A 22,609-nucleotide genomic window follows, 5' to 3' on the forward strand; every position below is an offset into this window, starting at 1 on the left:
GAGCAAGTGGCTTCTTCTTCTGGCAAAAGGGTTGAAGGGCAAGGAAGAGGGGTGAAGGAGGTTAACTGGTGACATTTAGGAAACTGGGAGAGTCCGAAAAAGTTTCCCACAAGCCCTGGTCAGAGGAGACACCCCAGATGGTATGCTTCTCATCCCATCCGGTATGTTTCCTCTGGCCTGGGGTTCTGGGCAACTTCTCCAAACACTCTTCATTTCCTACACCTCACTAGTCCTTTTTCTTCACCCCCTTCTTTCTGCTTCAAACCTTCTGCCAGAAGAAAGAGCTCCTGGCTCCTAAGGCTTGCAGATTTCAGTAACTTTATATTATTATTATTATTATTATTATTATTTTCTCTTGCCACTGCTTGATGACCGGTTTTTTTTATCTATCCAATTACATATTTTCAAAAATTGATTATTGTTGTTGATATGTTTGTCACTGGATTGAATATTTCTTGAGAGACAGAATGCATTATTTAATTCTGGATGGTTTAACATTACCTTCTGATCAGATTTATCCATAAATAATGATGAGAACTTTGTTACAAAAATCTGGTGCAGGTCCGCTATCTTTTACTAATGTCACAGCACCACATGCTAATGATGGAAAAGAGATATTAAATCGTGAAAGTGCACTCAGTATCTGTTTTTAAACTTATCTCGACAGCAAGATACAATAGCCTGGGCATTACAGCTTTGGACTTTAACTGTTAATTTATTCAATAATGTGGAAGGTATAATTGTACATTCTTCTCATCCAGTCAGCCTACGTTACACGAATGCCTAAACAGACAAACTCGAATGTTCTCCACCCAGTATAATGTACATGAATATCTCTCAGATTTAGATATTTTTAGTCTTGCCAGTTTTTCATAAATTTCTCCATAATTATTATCTTCCATTGTTGGAGAAGATTGCATTGGCTGGGGGAATGGCTTATATGTAAGTAAGTATAAAAAATGCATTGATTGCTAATCTACTAACTGAGTGGGATGGCGCAATGGTTAGCACACTGGATTCGCAGTCAGGAGGATGACGACTCAAACTTGTGTCCGGCCATTCTGATTTAGGTTTACATGATTTCCCTAAATCACTTAAGGCAAATGTCAGGATGGTTCCTTTGAAAGAGCATGGCTGCTTTCCTGCTCTATCCATCTTTAATCCAAGCTTGTGCTCCATCTCTAATGACCTCATTCTTGATGGGGCATTAAACACACTAATCTTCTGCTCCTCCAACAATCTACTATAGTAAATTCCTAGTAGTGATGATCTGAAAGTTGTGCTCTATACTGTCAGTTTTAAAATTTTATCAGCTATTTCACGTACAGTGATTTTTTTGTTTGTTTCCATTTTATTAGTTATTCTGACACTGAAATGCTGTTGCTCAGTGGATTAAATCATGCAGGATGAAGTAATAATTACAACTGGATACATCTTATTGCATTACTGAGCAGGGATTGCAATAGGCAGAGGGAGAACAGGGACTAGTGAAGATTGAGACCAGAGGGTTACAGGAATGAAGGATATGTGGCAGGGAGAGTTCCCACTGTGCAATTCAGAAAAAATAGTATTGGTGGGGAGAATCCAGATGACATAGGCTTGTTGAAGTCAAGTACAGCATGCTGAACTCAGTAACTGGGCGGTCCAGCTGTCTCTTGGGCATGATTTAGAGGTGGCCATTCATGTGGCCAGACAGTTTGTTAGTGGTCACACCCATCTAGAATGTAGTACAGTGGCTGCAATTAAATTTGTAGATCACATTGCTGCTTTCACAGGCAGCCCTGCCTTTGATGGGGTAGGAGATAACTGCAACAGGACTCAATTAGGTGGTAGCAGGAGGATGTATGGGATAAGTCTCACATCTAGGTCATTTCAGGGATATGGGTCACAGGGCAAGGGATTGGGAACAGGTATGGTATAGGAGTGGACAAGGATATTTCACAGGTTGGGCAGATGGTGGAATACAACCGTGGAAAGTGTGGGGAGGATATTTCTCATTTCAGGGCATGGCAAGAGGTAGCTGATACCGTGGTAGAGAATGTGATTCAATTGCTCCAGCAGCTATTTTTCAGTGTGCCTATCTGCCACTCACTGCCTTCTTTATATTGTAGATAGAAATGTATGCTTTTCATACTGAAATTATGAAGTAAAATATTTCACATGATAATTAACTATTACATTAATTTAACACACAACTTGATTCTAAACAACTAATTAACTGTGTCAACTGATGACAACTCTCTGCCATTTTCTTATTCATGATATTTTGCTTCATAAATGCCTGTTTATGTATGCATGTGTATATTTGAGGTTATGGGAAGAGGAATGATTTCTCACAACATAAAGAACAGGGAAAATAATTTGTTGTATATTTAATTCCCTTTAGAAGGTTTTGCAGAAATCTATTTTAATTTGTTTAACAAAATGTGGACTTGGATGTCACCAGGATTATCACCAACCATGACCCTGGAAACTGACTGTTTGCTCCTAACATCAATTGTTTTTCATCACTATCTTTCCATCCATACCTCAACTCATAAGTGTGTTTTATTCCACAATACTTTTCAGCTCCAAGTTTACAAGGGATGCCTTACTGCATTGAATTTTTCTTCATGCAGTAAGAAAAAAAGGAATGAAAATTGGGGTATAATGCCCTATCGAGAATGAGATCAATAGAGATGGAGCACAAGATCAGACTTTGACAGTGATGGGGAAGGAAATCACCTATGCTCTTTCACAGGAACCATCCTGGTATTTGCCTGTTGCAATTTAGGGAAATCACAGGAAACCTAAATCTGGATGGCCTGATGCAGATTTGAACTGTCACCCTCCCCAATACGAATCCAGTGTGCTGACCATGGTGTCACTCCACTCAGTCACACGGTGAGGAATATGTCCACTTACTTTGTTGTAATCACTCTAAAAACTCCAGACATCTAGATGTACATCCATACTCTGCAAACTACCATGAGGTGCATGGCCGAGGGTATGTCCCATTGTACCTGTTATTAGGGTTTCTTCCTGTTCCACTCACGTATGGAGAGCGTAAGGATGATTGTTTGAACACCTCTGTGCATACAGTAATTATTTTAATCTTATTCTCATGATCCTTATGTGAGTGGTACACAAGCAATTGTAGTATATTCCTAGAGCCACCATTGAAAGCCGGTTCTTGAAAATTTTTTAACAGACTTTCTCAGAATATTTAAGACTATCTTCAAGAATCTTTCATTTCAGTTACTTCATTATCTCTGTGAATCTGTCCCACAGCTTAAACAAATTTGTGACTATTCACGCTGCCCTTCTCTGCGTATGTTCAATATCCCCTGTTAGTCCTATTTGCTGTGGGTTCCATACACTTGAGCAGTATTCTAGGATGGGTTGCACGAGTGATTTGTAAGCAATCTCCTTTTTAGATTGATTGCACTTCCCCAGTATTCTACCAATAAAACGAAATCTACCACCTGCTTTACCCACAACAGAACCTGTGTGATCATTCCATTTCATATCCCTACAGAGTGTTACAGCCATGTATTTGTACGAGTTGACCAATTCCAACAGTGACTCACTGATATTATAATCATAGGATACTATGTTTTTTCATTTTGTGAAGTGGACAATTTTACATTTCTAAACATTTAAAGAACATTGCCAACCTTTGCACCACTTTGAAATCTTATCAAGATCTGGCTGAATATTTATGCAGCATCTTTCACATAGTAATTCATTATAGATAACTGCATCATCTAAAAAAAGGCTGATGTTACTGTTAATATTGTCTGCAAAGGCATTAATATACAATATGAATGGCACGCTTCCCTGGGTACACCCAAAGTTACATCTACGTCTGACGATGACTCCCCATCCAAGATAACTTGCTGCATCCTCCCTGCCAAAAATTCTTCAATACAGTCACAAATTTCACATGATACCCAATTTGATTGAAGTTTTGACAATAAATATAGAGGTGGTACTGAGTCAAATGGTTTTTTGGAATCAAAAAATACTGCTTCTACCTGATTGCCTTGATCCAAAGCTTTCAGTATGTCATGTGAGAAAACTACTCTATGGCTGGCATTGAGGAGGTCATTCAGTTCAAGATACCTCATTATGTCTGAGCTTGGAGTATGTTCTAAGATCCTACAACAAATTACTGTTGCAGATATTGGATGGTAGTTTTGTGGCTCGCTTCTACTACCCTTATTGTAGATAGGTGTGACCTGTGCTTTTTTCCAAGAACTGGGCACAGTTTTTTGTTCAATAGATCTATGATACATTATAACTTTCCTTTTCATAATATTGTTACATTCCATCCTGGTTTTTCCATTGTATGGTAGATTATAGTTAGAGGAGGGGCTAGCTCAGCCACAAATTCAGTATAGGAATATGACTGTAAATATGCAGTCATTTATTTTTATATTCTTATATTAGTAACTATGAAAATAATTTAACACCTCTCTTTATCATTTGATGTAAATATATATTTTTTGCAATTATTATAATTTTTTCTATGACATTTGATGTAAGAAAATACCACATATGCTGGAAAGCTCATCCTTTGGTATAGTCTGTGTCATTGAGAAGGAACAGTCAACTATTACTTCCATGTTCCCAAATATTAAGTTGAACAATATTGTGTTTTTCTGGACTTGCTCCCTTTAACCTTTCATACTGATTAACCATTGAGAAATGGGGACACCAGTAGTTTAACATTTTTTCTGAACTATGATAAAATTTGGCCTTTCTCCGATATTTCAATGTTGAAAATAAATTTAATTTCCAGAAAAAAATCCGAAAATGACCTATGGGTTAAATTCAAAATATTCACATTTCTAGTCCCATGCTTACATATTGAGCAGCTGAACTAATATCACTGTAATTGTGTGCATAGAAACTGCACAATGAAGGGCAGATGTGAGTATGGTAGGTAGATTTTCTTCAGTAGTTTGAGGTGAGGAGAGAAAAGAAAAAACTTTCCTTGTTTTTATTTTTTGTTGTGAATATCAGTTCTGTACCAAACTAATTACTTTGGAACAATTATAGTCTAAATTCTGCATTTTATTTGTCAAAACATTCTATTCTGATGGAGTCTAGTACACTTTTTTTCCAAAGTGGTTGAATATGTGTCAACCAAAAAAACTATATTCTTCTCGGTGATTTGATTTTTTCTGTAGCAACTAAAGTGCTATCTAGAGTATGGCATATTATCAGTCTGACTTTAGAGTGTAACTGTCACTCCTAATCAATTAATTTAATTCTCAAATATGGATTCTGTTTCTTAATTTAAGCATATTATTTATAGTATCACAGTTTTTGTAATAGTACGGAATATTAAATATAATTTTTAAGTTCCACAGTTAATTTTTGAAGAGCAAGAAAAGTTTAAAAAACCTGAATAACTGGATTCTGTGGGTATGTAATACATATTGTCGTAAAATGTACATAAAACAGTAACACTGGATTTTCTCCTAGTGTTAACTTTTTCATACAAAGTTGTATTAGCAAAATTATTATTATTATTATTATTATTATTATTATTACTACTTTTGTTTTTCCAGCGAATATATGATACATACATTAATTTGTAGATATCTGTGAACACATGTGACCGCTGGTTGCATCAATAAATCAAAGACAAATAGTTCTTACCATAATAAATCATCTTTGAGTGAATATAATAATAGAAGTTCTTTGATCCTTTAAATAAACATTCTGATAACAAAATAGTAAATACAAGATGCTATTCAGTATGTCATTGTGTTAGAAATGTACCAGTGTGACATTGTGCCTTATGGGGCTAAATGTGTACATCACTGTGAGTGGTCTTTGTCTGTGTAGTGCATACTTAAGTGAAACAAAGTGTTTAAAAATGAGTGACTTCAACTACTGATTTTTAAATTTTATTCCAGTAAGAAAAATATCCTGCAAATAACGGTATTCATTACGTGTATAACCTCGCCATCACTCGCTATCTCTGCTGATCTGCAGTACTTTTTGTTACATCCAAAAGGTAATTATACATTGTTTTAATTAGAAATGAGTTAAGTGTGCTTTATACATCAAACATGCAAAATTTTACAACACCTAATATTACAAAATACTTTATTTTTTAGTGTCAGCAACAGAACTAAATGGACTGACAAAAGGAAATAAGGTGTGTTTAACAGAAGAATGTAAACAAGCAGGTAATTATTGCTGACATGTATCAACCTCTCCAACATACACATAATTTATTTGAATTAGTGTTAACTATTTTGTGGCAAACCAGCATTAAAATCTGCAATCACATATCTTTATGCAGATCAAGTGAAATAGTGCAATAGATATACAGCTATCCTTCTCTTTATTTTTTGTTTTAAACAGAAAAAATGTACAGGCTACAGCTGCACATGTTTTTATTTATTTATTTATCCATCTGTAGACAATCAGGATTGTATGGATGTTGTCAACATAAGTGTATACAGTAGGTACACAAATTTATAATTATCACAATTGGAATTCATGAATATTCTAACATAAAGATATGGTTATAATAGAGGGAAACATTCCACGTAGGAAAAATATATCTAAAAACAAAGATGATGTGACTTACCAAATGAAAGTGCTGGCAGGTCGACAGACACACAAACGAACACAAACATACACACAAAATTCAAGCTTTCGCAACAAACTGTTGCCTCATCAGGAAAGAGGGAAGGAGAGGGAAAGACGAAAGGATGTGGGTTTTAAGGGAGAGGGTAAGGAGTCATTCCAATCCCGGGAGCGGAAAGACTTACCTTAGGGGGAAAAAAGGACGGGTATACACTCGCACACACACACACACACACACATATCCATCCACACATATACAGACACAAGCAGACATATTTAAATATGTCTGCTTGTGTCTGGATATGTGTGTGTGTGTGTGTGTGTGCGCGAGTGTATACCCGTCCTTTTTTCCCCCTAAGGTAAGTCTTTCCGCTCCCGGGATTGGAATGACTCCTTACCCTCTCCCTTAAAACCCACATCCTTTCGTCTTTCCCTCTCCTTCCCTCTTTCCTGATGAGGCAACAGTTTGTTGCGAAAGCTTGAATTTTGTGTGTATGTTTGTGTTCGTTTGTGTGTCTGTCGACCTGCCAGCACTTTCATTTGGTAAGTCACATCATCTTTGTTTTTAGATATATTTTTTCTAACATAAAGATACATTGTTAAACCACTTAATAACTCAGTTGATAATTTTTGCATATAACTATATATTTACATCGTTGTAAGTAATCCTTGACAGTATGAAAACACTTTTACAAGAGATATTTCTTTAGTGATTTCCTGAAGTTATCTATTTTGCTTATGTCTTTGATCCCTTGTGGAAGATTGTTGTAGAATTTAATTCCATTATATAACATGCTATTTTGAGTTTTTGATTTGTTTTTCCTATAGAGGTGTAAGTGTTGTCTGTGTCTGGTTTCATGTGCATGTATGGAACTGTTTATTGGGAACTGGTCAATGTGTTTTTTTTATATATGTTACTGTCTGCAAAATATATTCACACAGAACTGTCAATATACCCGAAGATTTGAATAACTCCGTGCAGTGGGATCTATTGCTACTTTTCTTTATGATTCATACGGTACTTTTTTGCAATTTGTTTGTCTGTTGTGCTCTGTTGATCCCCAGAAGGATATGCCATAACTGATTATAGAGTGGACATCCGCAAAATATGCAGTTCTAGTACATGAGCTACTGTACGCTGAATTTATTATCCTAAGTGCATAGCATGCTGAAGCTATTTGCTTTCCAAGTACTGCAGTGTGCTTGGTCCAATTTAGTTGAGAGTCAACATGCATTCCTAAAAATTTTCTTGTGGTTACATTCTATGTGCTCATCAGTAAATTTTAGCTCGGTACTGTTTGGTTTTCTGTTTAAGTGGAAATTAATACTGGTGATTTTTTTTACATTTAGGGTTAATTTATTAGCCTCTATCCACTGGCATACATGCTCAAGTGTTTCTTCAGCTTTTCCATTGAGTACACTTGGTGAATCAGTTTTGATTAAGAAGTTACTGTCATCTGCAAACAGTACTGATTCGCCATGTTTGACTCTTTATGCAAAATTGTTGATGTATATTAAAAAGAGGATTGCGCCCAGCACACTTCCTTGGGGGACTCCTATATTGATGTATTCTGGGTTTGAAAGATATGAAAAGGTATGATTGGAGTTAGTTTGAGTGATCTCCACCTGTTGGACCCTGTTTTGCAGGTATGAGTGACACCCCATGTTAGTGCATTTAGTTTGTTTAACAAAATTGTGTGGTCTACTGTGTGAAATGCTTTGGTCAAATCAAGGAAGATCACTGTTATGCCGTCTCCTTTGTCTAGTGCTTTGAGGATAACATTTGAGAAATGAGCTTCCGCTGAATTTATGCTTTTGCCAGCCTGGAAACCAAGTTGCTCTTTACTCAGAAGATTGAACTTTGTTAAGTACCCCACGAGCCTGTTTTTTGTTATGGTCTATATGACTTATGAAAAGGATGACAGTAATGAGATTCATCTGTAATTTTCTATGATTTCCGGGCCACGTTTCTTATATAATGGTAGGATTTTTGCATGCTTCAGTATGTCTGGGAAGCAGCCTGTGGAGAAGGATTCATTGATTATGTGCACTAAAGGGTCTTTGATGTTGTCTATGGAGTCCTTCAGTAAGCACACAGGTACTTCATCGACACATGCTTAATTTTTACATTTTAAGTTACTCACAACATTGTGTACTACTTTTGATGTGGTTGGTCGTTGCATCATTGTGTGTGTGGTATTTTGTTCAGCGTTTGTAAATGCTTTGTTTTGCTGACCTTCTGTTGTAGTTTGGTTGCTATGTTGCTGAAATACTGACTGGCAAAATTTGCTAATTTTTTGGGGTCATTTATTTTGGTATCATTGTGTTGAAATTGAATGTTTATTGGCTTTAATTTTTTTCCTATTAGTTTCTTGTTTGGTGATTTTTCCATGCTGCTTTGATGTTAATATTAGCTTTTTCTATAAATTTGTCATTTTGGTACCTTTTAGTCACTAACAGCACTTTTCTATAGGGTTTCTGTATGTGTAATAATAGTTATGAAATACTGAATCGTTCCAGTATTTTTTTTTTTTATTGAGCTAAGGTGCTTGAGGGTTTCAGAGGATTTCCTTATCCCATTGGTTGCCCAGCTGTTATTGTTGCATGATTTAGTGATTGTTAGAACACACTACTTCAAATCTGAATTTAAATATTGACATATACTTTGAAAATTTCCCATTTATAGTAGTTTCTCTGTACACTTCCTCCCATGTTTCACTGTTAATTATTGGGGCAACTAGAGCTCTTGTTGACTTAGAGAAAACCCTACTGTAGTTGTGTATTTTAGTGTTATTATCTAATTCTATGCCTAATTTTAATAACTGACTGGAATGGTCTGAGATGCCAAGGTCATCTATGACAATGTCACACCTATCTTTCTCTATGTCCGTTAGCATATGGTCAGTACGTAATGCTGAATGTCTGGTTATCCTAGTGGCAGTGTTAATTAATGGTGATATACCATAGGTGTACATAATGTTCAGAAAACTATTGCACGACATATCTGGGTTCATCGTGTTAATTTTCAGATCTCCACAAATGATGATTTTGCGTTTGGAGACCATATCTAATGCTCTGGTTAACTTTGTAGTGAATGTGTCCATGTCACCACTGGGAGCACGATAAATACATAGTACAGTTAGTCTTTGGATTACATCTAGATTTTTTATCTCTAAAGCTGCTATTTCTATGTGTTTATCCTCACTTAATGCCATAACGTCATTTCTAATTTTGTACATAATTCCCTCCTTCACGTATATGCATGATCCACCACATTGACATCTATATCATATTGGCATAGTGTTTAGTTAAAATGACTTTGTTTTACTTACAGCATCTGTGTTATTGGATACAATTGATATTAATGTCAATCCTTGTGAAGATTTCTACGAATTTGCTTGTGGTGGCTGGGTCAAAAAGCATCCTGTTCCTCCAACTGAGTCCCACATGAATCAGTTTGATGTAGTGACAGAGAAGTTGGATCTACAACTAAAAGGTATGGTACAAAAACTCATTTGCTGACACGAAAAAAAAGAAAAAGCAAAAAAACAAACAACTTGAATATGTTTGATGATCTGATTCATATTTTTGTGTCCTGTTTCTGATAATTATGTTAATCAGTGTACTATCTTCCTGCCTTTTTTTAATAGGAATTTTAGAATCTCCTGAGGACCAAAATGATCCACCTCCAGTGAATTCTGCCAAGAAGTTTTATAAATCTTGCATGGATTTGGGTAATATTCTTATGTTTAATATATAGGGTACCTCTATGTAATTTCTATGATGAGTATGTAGAAATACTTGAAGCAAACTGTAGAAATACAAGGCAGCAGAATGGCTGTCTAATACATGTATTGAGGAAGTGATCTTCCAATAGCATTATCCCCACTCCCCAAGGTCTTTACGCATAAAACTGTTCTCATCATAAAACCTGCCCCATGCAGCACTTATTACCATTTAGGCATACTCTAGCACCACCATATAACCTGTTCATTACATGGAATTTTATACAGGAATGAGCACCACTAAAGTGGCTGAGTGCATAAATGGACACAGAAGAACAGTCTGCCTTGTGGCACCCAACACCCAGTTGCTGAACAAGCCCTGCAGCATGACTCAATGGACCTCAGTGCCTGCTACACTATATGAGCCATTTGGATCCTCCCAACCAATAATAGTTTCCCTGCTGCTCTTCAGCATATCATTGCATCCCTCCACACTCTTAGACCTAACCTCTGCAACAAACAGTCCCCCCCCCTCACACACACACATTTTCTAACTATTTCTTTATTATTGTACTCAATTATTCCTCTATTACTTGTTACCTCTCTCTTTCTCCTGGCTCTTGAGTGTACTAATCATCCAACTTCTCATTAATTCACTTTAGTTTGCTCTCTGTTTTTCTAACATCTCTTGGCTGGGACAAGCACAATGTCTCCCCTCATCTTCACATCAGATGAGTCTCCTCAACCTGGAATCTGAGTGACTTTCCCCTCTGTTCTGACACATCATTCATTCACACCTGAAGAAAAGAATGTATGACTTAGGTATTTTTTTTATGCAGTTCTGTGGGCAAGTACTTGAAATTTTTCCTCCTGAAGGTAAGCATTCACCAGCCATTCTGTCTTCTTATAATTTTACAGTTTGAATTTTTCTATTGATACAAAATGTGAAGTTATAAATATGATGAAAGTCCTAGTGAAATGTAAATAATTTAAGGAGTTAAGATAACAACTCACCAAATAGTAGAGGTTTGCTCTAAATATAGAACAATGTAAGTTAATGCAGATAACTGGGAACTACAATCCTGTGGCATTCAAATATAGTAGTGGTGTACAATTTTGGTAAACATTTTTGGAAAGAGTGATCAATAGAGTATTATATTTTAACTAAAGTTCAGTCTTGATCACAACACTTATGCCTCAATAACTGAACTTTAGTTAAAATATTGTAGTGGTGTGCTGCTTGTCACAGTCACATCATGTAAGGACAGCAGCAGGGAAGGTGAATCATTGACTTCAGTTTACTGGGAATTACGGCTCACTTCCCCCCGTGAACCATGGACCTTGCCGTTGGTGGGGAGGCTTGCGTGCCTCAGCGATACAGATAGCCGTACCGTAGGTGCAATCACAATGGAGGGATATCTGTTGAGAGGCCAGACAAACGTGTGGTTCCTGAAAAGGGGCAGCAGCCTTTTCAGTAGTTGCAAGGGCAACAGTCTGGATGATTGACTGATCTGGCCTTGTAACAATAACCAAAACGGCCTTGCTGTGCTGGTACTGCGAACGGCTGAAAGCAAGGGGAAACTACAGCCGTAATTTTTCCCGAGGGCAAGCAGCTTTACTGTATGATTAAATGATGATGGCGTCCTCTTGGGTAAAATATTCCGGAGGTAAAATAGTCCCCCATTCGGATCTCCGGGCGGGGACTACTCAAGAGGATGTCGTTATCAGGAGAAAGAAAACTGGTGTTCCACGGATCAGAGCGTGGAATGTCAGATCCCTTAATCGGGCAGATAGGTTAGAAAATTTAAAAAGGGAAATGGATAGGTTGAAGTTAGATATAGTGGGAAGTAGTGAAGTTTGGTGGCAGGAGGAACAAGACTTCTGGTCAGGTGAGTACAGGGTTATAAACACAAAATCAAATAGGGGTAATGCAGGAGTAGGTTTAATAATGAATAGGAAAATAGGAATGCGGGTAAGCTACTACAAACAGCATAGTGAACGCATTATTGTGGCCAAGATAGATACGAAGCCCACACCTACTACAATAGTACAAGTTTATATGCCAACTAGCTCTGCAGATGACGAAGAAATTGAAGAAATGTATGATGAAATAAAAGAAATTATTCAGATTGTGAAGGGAGACGAAAATTTAATAGTCATGGGTGACTGGAATTCGAGTGTAGGAAAAGGGAGAGAAGGAAACATAGTAGGTGAATATGGATTGGGGCTAAGAAATGAAAGAGGAAGCCGCCTGGTAGAATTTTGCACAGAGCACAACATAATCATAGCTAACACTTGGTTTAAGAATCATGAATGAAGGTTGTATACATGGAAGAACCCTGGAGATACTAAAAGGTATCAGATAGATTATATAATGGTAAGACAGAGATTTAGGAACCAGGTTTTAAATTGTAAGACATTTCCAGGGGCAGATGTGGACTCTGACCACAATCTATTGGTTATGACCTGTAGATTAAAACTGAAGAAACTGCAAAAAGGTGGGAATTTAAGGAGATGGGACCTGGATAAACTGAAAGAACCAGAGGTTGTACAGAGTTTCGGGGAGAGTATAAGGGAACAATTGACAGGAATGGGGGAAAGAAATACAGTAGAAGAAGAATGGGTGGCTTTGAGAGATGAAGTAGCGAAGGCAGCAGAGGATCAAGTAGGTAAAAAGATGAGGGCTAGTAGAAATCCTTGGGTAACAGAAGAAATATTGAATTTAATTGATGAAAGGAGAAATTATAAAAATGCAGTAAGTGAAGCAGGCAATAAGGAATACAAACGTCTCAAAAATGAGATTGACAGGAAGTGCAAAATGGCTAAGCAGGGATGGCTAGAGGAAAAATGTAAGAATGTAGAGGCCTATCTCACTAGGGGTAAGATAGATACTGCCTACAGGAAAATTAAAGACACCTTTGGAGATAAGAGAACGACTTGTATGAATATCAAGAGCTCAGATGGAAACCCAGTTCTAAGCAAAGAAGGGAAAGCAGAAAGGTGGAAGGAGTATATAGAGGGTCTATACAAGGGTGATGTACTTGAGGACAATATTATGGAAATGGAAGAGGATGTAGATGAAGATGAAATGGGAGATATGATACTGCGTGAAGAGTTTGACAGAGCACTGAAAGACCTGAGTCGAAACAAGGCCCTCGGAGTAGACAACATTCCATTGGAACTACTGACGGCCGTGGGAGAGCCAGTCCTGACAAAACTCTACCATCTGGTGAGCAAGATGTATGAAACAGGCGAAATACCCTCAGACTTCAAGAAGAATATAATAATTCCAATCCCAAAGAAAGCAGGTGTTGACAGATGTGAAAATTACCGAACTATCAGTTTAATAAGTCACAGCTGCAAAATACTAACACGAATTCTTTACAAACGAATGGAAAAACTAGTAGAAGCCAACCTCGGGGAAGATCAGTTTGGATTCCGTAGAAACACTGGAACACGTGAGGCAATACTGACCTTACGACTTATCTTAGAAGAAAGATTAAGGAAAGGCAAACCTACGTTTCTAGCATTTGTAGACTTAGAGTAAGCTTTTGACAATGTTGACTGGAATACTCTCTTTCAAATTCTAAAGGTGGCAGGGATAAAATACAGGGAGCGAAAGGCTATTTACAATTTGTACAGAAACCAGATGGCAGTTATAAGAGTCGAGGGACATGAAAGGGAAGCAGTGGTTGGGAAGGGAGTAAGACAGGGTTGTAGCCTCTCCCCGATGTTGTTCAATCTGTATATTGAGCAAGCAGTAAAGGATACAAAAGAAAAATTCGGAGTAGGTATTAAAATTCATGGAGAAGAAATAAAAACTGTGGGGTTCGCCGATGACATTGTAATTCTGTCAGAGACAGCAAAGGACTTGGAAGAGCAGTTGAATGGAATGGACAGTGTCTTGAAAGGAGGATATAAGATGAACATCAACAAAAGCAAAACAAGGATAATGGAATGTAGTCGAATTAAGTCAGGTGATGCTGAGGAAATTAGATTAGGAAATGAGACACTTAAAGTAGTAAAGGAGTTTTGCTATTTGGGGAGCAAAATAACTGATGATGGTCGAAGTAGAGAGGATATAAAATGTAGACTGACAATGGCAAGGAAAGCGTTTCTGAAGAAGAGAAATTTGTTATCATCGAGTATAGATTTAAGTGTCAGGAAGTCATTTCTGAAAGTATTTGTATGGAGTGTAGCCATGTATGGAAGTGAAACATGGACGATAAATAGTTTGGACAAGATGGGAATAGAAACTTTCGAAATGTGGTGCTACAGAAAAATGCTGAAGATTAGATGGGTAGATCACATAACTAATGAGGAAGTATTGAATAGGATTGGGGAGAAGAGAAGTTTGTGGCACAACTTGACCAGAAGAAGGGATCGGTTGGTAGGACATGTTCTGAGGCATCAAGGGATCACCAATTTAGTATTGGAGGATAGCGTGGAGGGTAAAAATCATAGAGGGAGACCAAGAGATGAATACACCAAGCAGATTCAGAAGGATGTAGGTTGCAGTAGGTACTGGGAGATGAAGCAGCTTGCACAGGATTGAGTAGCATGGAGAGCTGCATCAAACCAGTCTCAGGACTGAAGACCACAACAACAACAACATGGCTCACTTATAAAGGAGATTGCATATAGGACACTAATGTGACACATTCTTCAGTACTGCTCAGGTGTTTGGGATCTTGACTTGGTTGGGGGGGGGGGGGGGGAAATCATGGAGACAAGCTAAGAGAAATTAGGGCACGTGCAGAGACACACAGTCAGTCATTTTTCCCTTGCTCTATCTATTTGCGAATGGGTCAGGAAAGGAAATGACTAGTAGTGGTACAAGACACCCTTCGCCATGCTTCATACAGTGGCTTGCGGAGTATGCATGTAGATGTATATGTGTTGAGTTGTCAAAAGCATGATTGAAAACTATAATGGAAATTCATGGATGGAAAAATATATAAAATAAGAGAAAGGCAACCAGTTACCTATGAAGGATTTGTGCATGGCACACACACAAACATGTAATAGAAAACAGTTAACACTAGCTTTTGAGGTCTCGTTCTTTTTCTAGTTAGAGTACACACATTCACACATACAAACATATATGCCTGCTGCCACACGAGTGCATGTGTTTGGGTGTCTGTGTGGTCATGTGTGTGATTGTGTGTACTCTTATCTGAAAAAGAGCACAAGCTAGAAAGCTAGTGTCAACTGTTTTCTATTATGAATTTCTGCGCACCGTACATCGATCCTATCTAGATGAGTGGTCGTCTTTGCCTTATTTCATGTCACTGAAATCTTTGCCACCCTTTTGGGTGAATCCTGGTTTGAGCTGTAGAGTATACGTAGACATACATACATACATACCATAGCCCGTGCAGCCCCTGCTCAATGCGCCCCCTCCCCACACACCCTGAATTTGTCTGTCCTTCCTTTCTCTGCTATTTGGTGCGTTTTTAGCCTTATATGTTAAAAAGTGCTATTTAATATTACTGTTAATCGATTTTTTAAATTATGAACTGAAGATATTTCACAGACACTGTGGAAGCTGATGGCCTCGAACTGCTAAGCAAGATGTTGGAGGAACTTGGAGGGTGGCCCATGGCCCATGATGACTGGGATGAACTCACATTTGACTGGCAGAAAGCGGTGGCATTTTTGACAAAGAAGCTTGCTGTTTCCCCTCTCATCCTGGTCTATGTTTACTTGGATCGTAAAAATTCTAGCCGGAGTGTCATAACTGTAAGTCTTAAACTTTCTTGAGGTTACTGTTTATTTAGAAGTTAGTAATTACATAAAATTATTTCAGCATTTGCATCAGTAAAGTGTTGTTGTTGTTGTTGTGGTCTTCAGTCCTGAGACTGGTTTGATGCAACTCTCCATGCTACTCTATCCTGTGCAAGCTTTTTCATCTCCCAGTACCTACTGCAACCTACATCCTTCTGAATCTGCTTAGTGTATTCATCTCTTGGTCTCCCTCTACGATTTTTACCCTCCACGCTGCCCTCCAATACTAAATTGGTGATCCCTTGATGCCTCAGAACATGTCCTACCAACCGATCCCTTCTTCTGGTCAAGTTGTGCCACAAACTTCTCTTCTCCCCAATCCTATTCAATACTTCCTCATTAGTTATGTGATCTACCCATCTAATCTTCAGCATTCTTCTGTAGCACCACATTTCGAAAGCTTCTATTCGCTTCTTGTCCAAACTATTTATCGTCCATGTTTCACTTCCATACATGGCTGCACTCCATACGAATACTTTCAGAAATGACTTCCTGACACTTAAATCAATACTGGATGTTAAGAAATTTCTCTTCTTCAGAAACGCTTTCCTTGCCATTGCCAGCCTACATTTTATATCCTCTCTACTTCGACCATCATCAGTTATTTTGCTCCCCAAATAGCAAAACTCCTTTACTACTTTAAGTGCCTCATTTCCTAATCTAATTCCCTCAGCATCACCCGACTTAATTAGACTACATTCCATTATCCTTGTTTTGCTTTTGTTGATGTTCATCTTATATCCTCCTTTCAAGACACTGTCCATTCCATTCAACTGCTCTTCCAAGTCCTTTGCTGTCTCTGACAGAATTACAATGTCATCGGCGAACCTCAAAGTTTTTATTTCTTCTCCATGAATTTTAATACCTACTCCGAATTTTTCTTTTGTATCCTTTACTGCTTGCTCAATATACAGATTGAACAACATCGGGGAGAGGCTACAACCCTGTCTTACTCCCTTCCCAACCACTGCTTCCCTTTCATGTCCCTCGACTCTTATAACTGCCCTTTGGTTTCTGTACAAATTGTAAATAGCCTTTCGCTCCCTGTATTTTACCCCTGCCACCTTTAGAATTTGAAAGAGAGTATTCCAGTCAACATTGTCAAAAGCTTTCTCTAAGTCTACAAATGCTAGAAACGTAGGTTTGCCTTTCCTTAATCTTTCTTCTAAGCTAAGTCGTAAGGTCAGTATTGCCTCACGTGTTCCAGTGTTTCTACGGAATCCAAACTGATCTTCCCCGAGGTTGGCTTCTACTAGTTTTTCCATTCGTCTGTAAAGAATTCGTGTTAGTATTTTGCAGCTGTGACTTATTAAGCTGATAGTTCGGTAATTTTCACATCTGTCAACACCTGCTTTCTTTGGGATTGGAATTATTATATTCTTCTTGAAGTCTGAGGGTATTTCGCCTGTCTCATACATCTTGCTCGTCAGATGGTAGAGTTTTGTCATGACTGGCTCTCCCACGGCCGTCAGTAGTTCCAATGGAATATTGTCTACTACGGGGGCCTTGTTTCGACTCAGGTCTTTCAGTGCTCTGTCAAACTCTTCACGCAGTATCATATCTCCCATTTCATCTTCATCTACATCCTCTTCCATTTGCATAATATTGTCCTCACGTACATCGCCCTTGTATAGACCCTCTATATACTCCTTCCACCTTTCTGCTTTCCCTTCTTTGCTTAGAACTGGGTTTCCATCTGAGCTCTTGATATTCATACAAGTGGTTCTCTTCTCTCCAAAGGTCTCTTTAATTTTCCTGTAGGCGGTATCTATCTTACCCCTAGTGAGATAGGCCTCTACATCCTTACATTTGTCCTCTAGCCATCCCTGCTTAGCCATTTTGCACTTCCTGTCGATCTCATTTTTGAGACGTTTGTATTCCTTTTTGCCTGTTTCACTTACTGCATTTTTATATTTTCTCCTTTCATCAATTAAATTCAATATTTCTTCTGTTACCCAAGGATTTCTATTAGCCCTCGTCTTTTTACCTACTTGATCCTCTGCTGCCTTCACTACTTCATCCCTCAAAGCTACCCATTCTTCTTCTACTGTATTTATTTCCCCCATTCCTGTCAATTGCCCCCTTATGCTCTCCCTAAATCTCTGTACAACCTCTGGTTGTTTTAGTTTATCCAGGTCCCATCTCCTTAAATTCCCACCTTTTTGCAGTTTCTTCAGTTTTAATCTACAGGTCATAACCAATAGATTGTGGTCAGAGTCCACATCTGCCCCTGGAAATGTCTTACAATTTAAAACCTGGTTCCTAAATCTCTGTCTTACCATTATATAATCTATCTGATACCTTTTAGTATCTCCAGGGTTCTTCCATGTATACAACCTACTTTCATGATTCTTAAACCAAGTGTTAGTTATGATTATGTTGTGCTCTGTGCAAAATTCGACCAGGCGGCTTCCTCTTTCATTTCTGTCCCCCAATCCATATTCACCTACTATGTTTCCTTCTCTCCCTTTTCCTACACTCGAATTCCAGTCACCCATGACTATTAAATTTTCGTCTCCCTTCACAATCTGAATAATTTCTTTTATTTCATCATACATTTCCTCAATTTCTTCGTCATCTGCAGAGCTAGTTGGCATATAAACTTGTACTACTGTAGTAGGCGTGGGCTTCGTATCTATCTTGGCCACAATAATGCGTTCACTGTGCTGTTTGTAGTAGCTTACCCGCATTCCTATTTTCCTATTCATTATTAAACCTACTCCTGCATTACCCCTATTTGATTTTGTGTTTATAACCCTGTACTCACCTGACCAGAAGTCTTGTTCCTCCTGCCACCAAACTTCACTAATTCCCACTATATCTAACTTCCACCTATCCATTTCCCTTTTTAAATTTTCTAACCTACCTGCCCGATTAAGGGATCTGACATTCCACGCTCTGATCTGTAGAACGCCAGTTTTCTTTCTCCTGATAACGACATCCTCTTGAGTAGTCCCCGCCGGAGATCCGAATGGGGGACTATTTTACCTCCGGAATATTTTACCCAAGAGGACGCCATCATCATGTAATCATACAGTAAAGCTGCATGCCCTCGGGAAAAATTACGGCTGTAGTTTCCCCTTGCTTTCAGCCGTTCGCAGTACCAGCACAGCAAGGCCGTTTTGGTTATTGTTACAAGGCCAGATCAGTCAATCATTCAGACTGTTGCCCTTGCAACTACTGAAAAGGCTGCTGCCCTTCTTCAGGAACCACACGTTTGTCTGGCCTCTCAACAGATACCCCTCCGTTGTGGTTGCACCTACGGTACGGCTATCTGTATCGCTGAGGCACGCAAGCCTCCCCACCAACGGCAAGGTCCATGGTTCATGGGGGGGGGGGGGGGGGAGTAAAGTGTTATACAGACATAAAATCTTTGAGCTTCATATTTTCTTTAATACAACGAAAGTGATGTGATGCATGTATATCATGGAATTTTCACAGTATTTAAAAAATACAAAAAAATGACCCAACAAGTGTTTGAAAGTTTGCTACACAATACTGACATAAGTCACATCAATAACTATGTGTGATGAATTTAGCTGAGAATTCTGAATGTGCAAAAATTCCAGAAGAGGGTTATCTTTCTTGCAAAGTAACCTGTTCATATGTCAGAAACTCTCATTTTAAGATCATAACAGCCGACTGTTTCTGAACATAAAAAAAAAAAAAAAAAAAAAAGTTGTATCAGAAAATCCTTAGAGTTGATCTCAGAAATGTTCAATGTTTGTTTACTCAGTTCTTTAGTCACATTCTCATGTCCTTGTATTTATTGTAAAACATTGCAAATAAACCAATGGTCAATGGATAGTCTGGTATCAACTGCCATGGCAAGCCTATATATAGAACAATTTGAAGTGAAAGCACTATAATTTGCCACTTCAAATAATGTGTTTCTGTTGATATGTGTAGAACACACTTGTGGTGTGGCCAGATGGAACATAAAAATTTGAAGAAATGCGGGAACATTTAAACTCTATCCGTCATAATATAAAATTCCTGATGGAAACTGAAAAAGAAGGCCAGTTATCTTTCCTTGACATGTTAGTTAAAAGAAGACTACAGGGACCTGCTGGTCACAGGGTACATAGAAAACCCATGCACACTGACCTTTACCTTCATGCCTGAAGCTATCAAAATCCATCAAAAAGTAATTCCAGATTAAACATTGTGGTCCATAGAGCTTGAATGCTGTCAGGCAATACGAGCCTTGTTGAAGAATTACAACAGCTATGAACAGTGTTCTGAAGGAATGGGTACTCAGGTCACCAAACTGAGGTGGTGTTGCACTCAAAATCAACTATGCTTGAGAAAGAGATTGAGCCTGAGACAGGGAAAGAGATGCCAAGAATTGTTTATCTTCCTTATTCTGGCCAAATCTCTGGGAAGTTTAATAGACTCCTAAGGAAATATGACATCCATTGTATTTTGCTGCTGTCAGCAAAGATAAATAGCCTTCTTTGTTATGTTAAAGACAATCTTGGTCCTTGAAAGGGATGTGTGTAGTGCATGCCAAGCAAATGCAGCACGTCTTATGTGGGACAGACTATTCAGACAGTCAAGGAGAACTCCAAGAAACATCAGTGGCTTGATGATTAAGACAACCAGACAAATTAGCTGTTACCCAGCACTACCTTAAGCATAATTATGAAACTGAATCCAGTGAGACTGTTATTTTAGAGCAAATGACAAGTTATTTGAGCTGTATAGTTATGGAGTCTATAGAAATAAAAATATCAGAAAACCTAAGAAACCAGGATGGAGCTTTCAACTTCAATGAGGATTTGTGTCCAGCATTCAGTTTATGAAACCTTGGAAGCCATATCGTCCACTAGAACTGGAAAACACTGAGAGAGAGTGCATTTTGATGCATGTCCATGAAAGTATGGGAAAACGAATGAGCATCAAATGGCAGAGGGGGCACCAGGAGTTGATCAAGGCTATAAACAGTTAATACCATGGTTGGAAACCAGGCCACGAATATGTAATACAACAAAAATCACATCATATGAAGGAGAGGACTTGGTCAGTTGTCAACATATTGTGCATTAAATGGAATAACAACTTTGTTTCAAGATCTGGCAGCACACTAATGAGAGAAAAACATTCTATTAATCGTCTGTTCCTTTGGCTCTTGGTAGAATATTTTATACATTACAAATGATAAACACATAACACTGGTGTTATATTCTACAAAATTTATTATACAGGGTGGCGCAAATGGATCGGGTGGTTTTAAAATACTTGTCAAACTGTCAATTGTAAAGGTATTGGATTGAAATAAAGTGCAAAACGTGTAGTTACAATGGAAGTTTATTAACAAAAAAATAGTAATGTTAGTTTTTAAAAATTACATCCATCAAATGCCCTCCTTCTCGAGCGACGCATTCTTGGAGTCGGTCCTTAACGTTCCACATTGCCCGCTCAAGCACATCACCAGGAATTGATGTGATTTCGGTGTGAATTGCTGCCTTCAACTCCTGAATGGTCCGGGGTTTGTTCATGTAGACCCTTGCTTTTAAATAGCCCCATAAGAAAAAGTCACATACCGTGAGGTCCGGCGAGCGAGGGGGCCAATGGACATCTCCATTACGGGAAATCAAACGGCCAGGGAACAGAGCGCGTACAGCTTGCATTGATATCCTAGCGGTATGTGCAGTTGCCCCGTCTTGTTGGAACCACATATTGCCCATGTCGTAATTGTTCTCTTCAAGTTGTGGGAGAAGAAAATCTTCAATCATGTTCACATAACGCTGTGAATTAACAGTAACCGCCTGCTCCCTTTCATTTTCAAAAAAGTAAGGACCAATTATCCCTACCTTAGAAACCCCACACCAAACCGTCACTTTGTCACTATGGAGAGGCCGTTGGTGTAGATCTCTTGGGTTAGTGTCGGCCCAGTAACGGCAATTTTGCTTGTTTACGTATCCGTTAATGTGAAAGTGAGCCTCGTCAGACATCATGATAATCAGGTTTACATCTTCCAATAACTCCAACATCTGTTGGCTAAACTGAAGCCTTTGAAGATGGTCTGTTGGGAGAATCTTCTGTACCAACAGGATTTTATAGGGGTGGAATTTCAGTTCTTCGTTAAGAATCCTTTGAAGGCTCCGACGTGACATTCCAAGAGCTTGAGCACGACGTCTCGTTGATCGACGTGGGCTCGCAGTGACATCGCGTCTCACACGCTCCACGTTCTCAGGCGTTGTTATTGTTGGCGGTCTAGGCGTCCATTTTGGAGCACATGAACCAGTAGTGCGGAAATTATGCACCCAACTCAATATCGTATCTCGCTTAGGAACACTACCGCGAGGTGGGATGTTGAAACGCCGGCGAAAGGCACGCGTCACAGCAACAATTGACTCGTTATTGCGTATGAACTCTTCCACTGCGAAAACACGATGCTCAACGGACCACGTAGCCATCGCAACTGACTGCCAGCCTGCAACTGAAACTTCCCGTCCCCCCCACCACAGGACGAAGTCGCCGAACACCTGGCTCCCCCCCTC

At 38.7% G+C, this 22,609-nt stretch overlaps 1 protein-coding gene across 1 annotated transcript in view; it reads left to right on the forward strand.

The window, feature by feature from the left end:
- LOC124606682 (neprilysin-4-like) overlaps positions 1-22,609 on the forward strand; it is a 144,896-nt gene that overhangs the window by 13,890 nt on the left and 108,397 nt on the right. The window contains exons 2-6 of the mRNA XM_047138697.1: positions 5,910-6,010; positions 6,114-6,185; positions 9,926-10,087; positions 10,242-10,325; positions 15,853-16,058. Coding sequence (XP_046994653.1) covers positions 5,910-6,010; positions 6,114-6,185; positions 9,926-10,087; positions 10,242-10,325; positions 15,853-16,058 — 625 coding nt within the window. The remainder of the gene's footprint in view (positions 1-5,909; positions 6,011-6,113; positions 6,186-9,925; positions 10,088-10,241; positions 10,326-15,852; positions 16,059-22,609) is intronic.

This window comes from Schistocerca americana, chromosome 3 (genome assembly GCF_021461395.2).
Source record: "Schistocerca americana isolate TAMUIC-IGC-003095 chromosome 3, iqSchAmer2.1, whole genome shotgun sequence".
NCBI classification, from domain to species: Eukaryota; Metazoa; Arthropoda; class Insecta; order Orthoptera; family Acrididae; genus Schistocerca; species Schistocerca americana.